This window comes from Amblyraja radiata, chromosome 35 (genome assembly GCF_010909765.2).
Source record: "Amblyraja radiata isolate CabotCenter1 chromosome 35, sAmbRad1.1.pri, whole genome shotgun sequence".
NCBI lineage: Eukaryota > Metazoa > Chordata > Chondrichthyes > Rajiformes > Rajidae > Amblyraja > Amblyraja radiata.
Window position 1 is genome coordinate 14,754,610 of NC_045990.1, and position 8,594 is coordinate 14,763,203.

The following is an 8,594-nucleotide window of genomic DNA, read 5'->3' on the forward strand; positions in this document are numbered from 1 at the left end:
TGACAGCATTTTCCTTAAAACATTTTTTCTCTTTTTGTTTTATATATCCAGCATTTGCAGTTTTTTTTAATGTCAATTACCTGGCTGAAAATAAGTTGTTGCATTACAACATCGACAACAAAAGATTCACTGTGTTGCTGTGCAACAGAGTTTCTGACCTAGCAAAAGTCGCTATGTCCTCTCATCTACTGACCGCAATTAAGTTCACCAATGTCGTTCAACACTGAACGTTGCTAACCTACAAATGACTGGAGGTACACAAAATTGCTGGAGGAACTCAGCGGGTGCAGCAGCATCTATGGAGCGAAGGAAATAGGCGACGTTTCGGGCCGAGGATCACCACCAAGTATCATGTGTAGGAAAGAGCTGCAGATGCTGGTTGACACAAAATGCTGGAGTAACGCAGCAGGACAGGCAGCATCTCTCGAGAGAATGGGTGACATATTTTTTCAAGACCCTTCTTCAGACGGGTGTAATTACACCATACTGTCCAAATCTAAATTAAAACTAATTACATGGCCATGTAATTTCCACCCATTACTGGTTGAAATGGGAGTGACATGCAGGGAGCCAGCAAAACTGCAGCTGAGACAAACAATCACAGGAACCCTGAAAAATCCCATGTCCACTCATAACAATCTGTCTGTGGATGAACAATCCCAGGAAAGCACAGAGCCATCCTCAATAGAAAATAAAGATTAGAATTGTTTTAATGGAGGATGAATGCTGGTTGCATGTATTCCTGCATTCACCATCAAAAGTAAAAAACATCAAATTGTCTTCTCACTTTAAACTCACTCATTTTGACTACAACAGAAAAAAATTACTGTCTTATAGACAATAAGTACAGGAGTAGGCCATTCGGCCCTTCGAGCCAGCATCGCCAATTAATGTGATCATGGCTGATCATCCCCAATCAGTACCCCGTTCCTGCCTTCTCCCCATATCACCTGACTCCGCTATCTTTAAGAGCCCTATCCAGCTCTCTCTTGAAAGTATCCAGAGAATCGGCCTCCACCGCCCTTACCAGCACTGTACTGCTGTAAACCCCACTCTAAGTAACTCCTGAGATATTAATACAGAAGGTACACAAAAATGCTCGAGAAACTCAGCGGGTGCAGCAGCATCTATGGAGCGAAGGAAATAGGCAATATTTTGGGCCGAAACGTTGCCTATTTCCTTCGCTCCATAGATGCTACTGCACCCGCTGAGTTTCTCCAGCATTTTTGTGTACCTTCGATTTTCCAGCATCTGCAGTTCCTTCTTAAATATTAATACAGAACATCCTCAGCCAATTGATCAACAGACTTACCTTTATGTGACGAATTAATTTTCGAGTTCTGGTGTTCTGCTCCAGATTTGCTGTAATATATAATAAAATCATGAGGAGAGCAATTAATGCTTTGCTATTCTTGAAAAGTTGGTACAAAAATCAAGACAATTGGTTTTGCAGTATGTAGACACAAAATGCTGGAGTAACTCAGCAGGACAGGCAGCATCTCTGGAAAGAAGGAATGGATAATGGTTCGGGTCGAGACCCTTCTTCAGACTTTCTTCATGATTTACAGTGTCAGGAATCCAAAGTGTTGTTTTATTTCATGATGAGGCCTTACAGAAAGTGCATGATACAACAAAACTCACAGAATCCACATATAAATTTTTAAATTATGCCCTACTTCACTATTTTTTGGAGCGTATTATAATGTAGTTTGCAGCACTTTAGAGACTTAAATAAATTATTTACAATTTAATAAACAATGAAAACCATTTTGAACAAGAGATAGTCTAAGCACCTACCCTTGTTATGTAAGAGCATCACTATTACACTGTCCCCACCATGAACACCTTTATTGTTGGTCGCCATTAACTTGAAATGTACATCAATTGGTCATTTAACTACTGTGGCTGTGAGAGCAAGCCACAAGCTGTTCATTAGGTGGCAAGTGGTACAATTTGTGACTCTCCTGAGCCTTTGCAACATCTACAAGGCACGAGTATGATAACACACTGTCTAATTTCCTGGATGAGGGCAATTCCAATAACTTTCAAGAAACCTGACACAATCAAGACAAAGTAGCCAGTTGAATGGTAGCCTTGGATATTATAGACAATAGACAATAGGTGCAGGAGTAGGCCATTAGGCCCTTCGAGCCAGCACCGCCATTCACTGTGATCATGACTGATCATCCACACTCAGTACCCCGTTTCTGCCTTTTTCCCATATCCCCTCACTCCGCTATCTTTAAGAGCTCTATCCAACTCTCTCTTGAAAGCATACAGATAATTAGCCTCCACTGCCTTCTGAGGCAGAGAATTCCACAGATTCACATTGACAGTCCCGCCATCCCGGGAATTAACCTCGTGAACTGATGCTGCACTCCCTCAATAGCAAGATTTAGTTTAGTTTACTTTAGAGATACAGCGCGGAAACAAGTCCTTCGACCCATTGAGTCCGTGCCGACCAGCGATCTGCCACACATTAACACAAGCCTACACACACTAGAGACAATTTACACTTATACCAAGTATACAAACCCAAGCCAATTAACCTACAAACCTGTACGTCTTTGGAGTGTGGGAGGAATCCGAAGCTCTCGGAGAAAACCCGCGCGGTCACGGGGAGAACATACAAACTCCGTACAGGCAGCACCCGTAGGCAGGATCGAACCCAGGTCTCTGGCGCTGCAGGAGCCGTAAGGCAGCAACTTTACCGCTGTGACACCGCGCTGCCCTACCTTCTTCTGGTGCTCAGTGTTTCTTCTAACACTGAGCACCAAGCTGCAGTATGAACTATCTGCAAAGTGCACTGCCAAAATTCACTGCAGCCTCTTCAATAATCCTCAAAACATATGAACCTCTGCTTTCCTAGAAGGCCAGGAATATCAGTCCCACATTGGCCTCATCAGTCACCTCAGAACTGGAAGGGAAATAATAATTATTGATTTCAAAGGACTGCCTTAAGAGATTCACATATGTACAATAACAACACTGGAGTAAATAGTACACAGTATCCAGCTACTCTCTGAATCACTCAATCCTAACTCATAACCCAATTGTATTCAAAGACTAAAATATTCCAACTGTTGAATAAAAGCATTTTATTAAAAATGGGAAAGATGAAGACCATGAAAACAGTTAAATACATACGTTATTTTTTTTTAATGTATCCAAGAACACCAGGGGACCTCAACAACTTCACCAGACGTTCAGTGTCTGAAGGTGAGTCTAAACAGCAAATGATAATCCTTCACCTCGCTAATTGGAAAGATTATCAGGCTAAGTATGATTTGGCTGCATTATGCAGACAGTGTTTATGAAAGATCTGCTTTCTTCTATGTATCTTTTACTGCATGTGCACTGGTGTCTGAAAGAGATGTAGGCCATCTAGCATCACTGCAGTAATCCATTGCCAGCACCTGGCAGCTTCGAGTTTTTTGTTTGGATGGCACAAATATGTTGCCAACTTGTAATTATGAAATAATCAAAACTTTTAGAACCTGACTAACTGACCCATGCTTTGAAGGCCGCAACTGCACCTGGGAGGCTCGGGATGATAGAGTATTAAAAATTCTGTAAGTGTCCAGATTTGGCTCAGTTTGCTACATGTTGTAAATGAATGCAATAATTTTAAATAAGCTAAAGTCTAGGTACCCAACCAACACCGATGCATTTGTTTTGGGCCAGGTTTAACATTAAACTTTGATTCTGGTTCATGCTACAGTTGCTGCTTGAACTGCAGAGTCTTTTTCCACTATTTTCTGTCTATTTTGATTTAAAGACAGACATGTATTCTTGGTGTCTGCTGGTATTAGGATTATTTGAGATTCAGTTTTAATTTTATATCAGGACAGATTGTGCATTATGTTAAACATAGAAAATAGGTGTAGGAGTAGGCCATTCGGCCCTTGGAACCAGCACAGCCATTCAATATGATCATGGCTGATCATCAAAAATCAATACCCCATTCCTGCTTTCACCCCATAATCCCTTGATTCTGTTAGCCCTAAGAGCTATATCTAACTATCTCTTGCACATAATGCCACATAATGCAACAAGTACATTAAAGTAAGAATAACTGCAAGTGATGGTACAAAGCAACATTGTGTATGAAGACTCTGAGCAAGGTGTGTCCATTTTTAAGTGTCATTTTCCCTGAAACTGAATTTCTGCAGAGAAGGGCTACAATTGCTGTTTAAGTTTAGAATTCTGAAAAGGAGGCATATGTTCTGGGAAAGTCATGCACAGTGGCGCAGTGGTAGAGTTGCTACCTTACAGTACCAGAGACCTAGGTTTGATCCTGACTATGGGTGCTGTCTGTATGGACATTTGTGTACATTTTCTCTGCAACTGCGTGGGCTTTCTCTGGGTGTTCCAGTTTCCTCCCACATTCCAAAGACGTGCAGGTTTGTAGCTTAATTGGCTTTGGTAAATTTGTAAATTGTCCCTAGTGTGTGTGTGTAGTTTAGTTTGACCTGAAAATTGTCCCTAGTGTGTAGGATAGAACTAGTTCACGGTTGATCTTTGGTTGACGTGGACTCGGTTGGCCAAAGGACATGCTTCCACGCTGTATCTCTAAACCTAAAACTAAAGCACGCACAGAAACATACCACAGACAAACAGAATTTTGCAAGCCGACTCAGCCAGAATTCAACAATGATACCAAGAAAATACTGTAGTCATCCAAAAGCTTCCATAACTTTGATCCTGAGGTAAATTCAAGGAAAGTGTAACATAACATAGGAATCAGCCCTCTCTGAGGGAGGCTCCTGAAGATGTTTGGGAGAAATCAATGGTCAGATAACAGAGGATGCAGCCGCAGAACCACACCACAGCTCCAACAGGAGAAACTGAAACAACCATTGAAGGCTAGATATGAGAGAACCATTCACCAATGAAAATATTATGTGAACATCTCTGAAGTCCCGCAGACTCAAAATGCTGAAGTAACACAGCGGGGCAGGCAGCATAGACACAAAATGCTGGAGTATCTCGGGAGAGAAGAAATGGGTGACGTTTCGGGTCGAGACCCTTCTTCAGACTCCCCAAAGTCCCACCCAACCAGATTCGGGAACTTCTACTTTCCTACAACCGTTTAAGAAGGAACTGCAGATGCTGGAAAATCGAAGGTAGACAAAAATACTGGAGAAACTCAGCGGGTGAGGCAGCATCTATGGAGCAAACGAAATAGACGACGTTTCGGCACAAAACCCTTCTTCAGACTGATGTGAGGGTGGGGGGGAGGGAAGAAGAAAGGAAGAGGTGGAGTCAGAGGGCTGAGGGAGAGCTGAGAAGGGGAGGAGATAGTAAGGACTACCTGAAATTAGAGAAGTCAATGTTCATACCGCATAAATTGGAGGAGCAGAACCTCATATTTCACTTGGGCAGTTTGCACCCCAGCGGTATGAACATTGACTTCTCTAATTTCAGGTAGTCCTTACTGTCTCCTCCCCCTAGGAGGGGGGCAGCCTAGTCTCGGGCAGGGCCAGTGCCAAAGTGGGGGAGAGATCAGCTCCGAGGGGAGGAGTCAGCAAACAGGAGGTGGGGTCAGCACCTAGGGGAGCAGTCAGCGCTGTGGGCGGGGTCAACGGCGTGGGGAGAGGTCAGTGCCGAGTGAAGGGTCAGTGCCGTGGGGAAAGTTCAGGGCCGTGGAGAGGTCAGTGCCGAGGGAGAGGTCAGCGCCATGGGGAAGGGTCACTGCCGTGGGGAGGGGTCAGTGCCAAAGGGTCAGTGCCGTGGGGAGTGGTCAGCCTGTGGGGATGGGTCAGCGCTGTGGGGATGGGTTAGCGCCGTGGGGTAGTCACCGCCGTTGGGAGGGGTCAGTGTTGGGGGAGAGGTCAGTGCTGATGGAGGGGTCAGTGTCTTGGGGAGGAGTCAGCACTGAGGGAGGGGTCAATGCTGGGGGAGGGGTCAGTGCCTGTGAGGCGGGTTCAGTGCCATGGGGAGGGGTCAGTGCCGAGGGGCGGGCTACTGCCCAGTGGGCGGAGTCAGGGACTAGGGGGTGGAGTCAGGGATTAGTGGGCAGTCAGGGACTAGGGGGCAGAGTCAGGGACTAGGGGCGGAGTCAGGGGCTAGGGGCGGAGCCAGGGACTAGGGTGCGGTCAGTGATTTGAGGGCGGGGTCAGGGACTGGGGTGGCGGGGTCATGGACTAGTGGGCGGAGTCAGGAACAGGGAGCGGAGTAAGGGGCTAGGGGGCGGTCAGTGACTAATGGGCGGAGTCAGGGACTGGGGGGTGGGGTCGGGGACTGGGGTGGTGGGGTCATGGACGAGTGGGCGGAGTCAGGGGCTAGGGGGCGGAGTCAGGGGCTAGGGGGCGGGGTCAGGGGCTAGTGGGCGGAGTCAGGGACTAGTGGGCGGAGTCAGGGACTAGGGGGCAGAGTCAGGGACTGGGGGCGGAGTCAGGGACTAGGGGGCGGAGTCAGGGACTAGGGGGGCGGAGTCATAGACTAGGGGGCGGAGTTAAGGACTAGTGGGCGGAGTCAGGGACTAGGGGGCGGAGTCAATGATTAGTGGGCGGAGTCAGGGACTAGGGGGCGGTGTCAAGGACTAGTGGGCGGAGTCACTGACTAGTGGGCGGGGTCAGGGACTGGGGGGCGGGTTCAGGGACTAGGGGGCGGAGTCAGGGACTAGGGGGCGGAGTCAGGGACTAGGGGGCGGAGTCAATGATTGGTGGGCGGAGTCAGGTACTAGGGGGCGGGGTCAAGGATTAGTGGGCGGGGCATGGCCGGGCCGGGCCGGGCCGGACGCCCTCACCTCGGCCGCTGCTCCAACTGCACCAGATGCTCCGCCAGCCGCTTGTCGGACCAGCCGTAGCGCTCCCGCAGCGCCGCCCACACCGCGAACGATTCGCCGATGTAGATGCGCCGGTTGTCGTACTTCTTGCGGCTGTTGACCCGCTGCCGCATGCGGTCGCTGTCGCTCAGCCTCGGCCGCCCGCGGCCTCTCTTGGCCGCCTTGGCTGCGGCGTGGCCGGTCTCCGCCGGACCGGAGCCCGCTTCAGCCTCGGGCCCAGCGACCGACTCCGCGCCCTCCGCCATCTTCCCTCCAGTGTACACAAACCACCTGCACTTCCGGGCCAGAGGTCACGCCCTCACCAACATGGCCGCCCGCCCGCCGCGCCGGAAGTCGGCTTGTCCTCACCCCGCATGTCCAGGTGGAGATTGACCTGCAGATGCTGGTTGACATTAAGATAAACACAACATGCTGGAGTAACTCAGCGGGACAGGCAACATCTCTGGAGAAGCAATGGGTGGCGTTTCTAGTCGAGACCCTTCTTCAAACTGCGAGGCAGAGGAGAGGGAGTTACAGAAATAAGCACGGGTAAGGTGTGAAAACAGATCAAGAAAAAAGTAGAATAGATCATTGTTATCTAGACCAAAGTGACAACAAAGCAAACATAAATTTAATCAGGGGGACTGTAAAAACTGGGATAAATCAATATTCGTACTGCTGGGGTGTAAGCTGCCCAAGCGAAATATGAAGTGCTGTTTCTCCAATATTTACTTCTCTTACTTCAAGTAACCCTTCCTTTCTCCAACTCGTTTCACTGTCCTCCAGATTAATTTTACTGATTGTATGCCTCGTTGTCACCTTACCCTCGACTAACAATGGCATTTTCTACATGATCATTCTCACCTCCTTTGATATGTGTTTTCACACCTTACCCTTCCACATCTCCAGTTTCCCTCTCCCCGACTCTCAGTCTGAAGATGGGTCTCGATCCAAAACGTCACCTATTCCTTTTCTCCAGAGATGCTGCCTGTCCCACTTTGTGGCTTTGGTGCAAACCAGCATCTGCAGTTCCTTTCTGCACAGTCCATGTACTAGGTTGTGTTGTCGACCCCAGGTAAATGACAACTGACTTTGCTAAATAAAATACTGCACCACCCACAAGATCGGTGGCTGAGGGAGTATTATGGGCCAACTTCAACACATTTGTGTGAGAAAGAACTGCATATGCTGGTTTAAATCGAAGGTAAACACAAAATACATTTGTGTTAGGCTGCCAGACTAGCAAGAGAACACAAACCAGTAACTCCAGCTTTTTGTGTCTATCTTCAGGTCAAAGTACTCTAAAGCCAAAGAGTGGAAAGTTCTGCTCAAGAGTCAAAAGGCAAGAGTGTTTTATTATCATATGTTCTGAAACGGAACCATGAAATTCTTACTTGCAGCTGCACAACAGATATGTAAACATAGTACGTAGACATAAAATGCTGGAGTAGCTCAGTGGGTGAGGCAGCATCTCTGGAGATAAGGAATAGTCGATGTTTCGGATCGAGAGACTTCTTCAGAACATAGTACACTCTAAACACTATAATAAACAAATTTCAGGCTTTTGGCCCACTATGGTGCGATTTCCAAGAGAACGCTGCCACTTACGGTCGTCATCTTTGGCCACCTCGCTCAGAGCACACGTCCGCCTTCCTGGACCAGAGGATTTTTCCCATCGATGAAAAATCAGAGAGATATTAATGTTTTAAAAAAATTAAACATTCTCTCTGCTGCCCCTGCTGGAGGGAGGGGGAGGGACTATAAAACTCTGCAAGATGGAGGAAGCCAAAGGGTCACATCTCTGAGCTCTGAATAACACTGAACA

General features: G+C 47.5%; 1 protein-coding gene across 1 annotated transcript in view; it reads right to left on the minus strand.

Annotated features, from left to right (window-relative positions):
* Nucleotides 1-7,087, minus strand: part of znf653 (zinc finger protein 653) — a 57,716-nt gene extending 50,629 nt beyond the window's left edge. The window contains exons 1-2 of the mRNA XM_033050789.1: nt 6,752-7,087; nt 1,313-1,362 (exon numbers count right to left, since the gene is read on the minus strand). Coding sequence (XP_032906680.1) covers nt 1,313-1,362; nt 6,752-7,035 — 334 coding nt within the window. The 5' untranslated portion in view covers nt 7,036-7,087. The remainder of the gene's footprint in view (nt 1-1,312; nt 1,363-6,751) is intronic.
* Nucleotides 7,088-8,594: the final 1,507 nt, after the last annotated feature.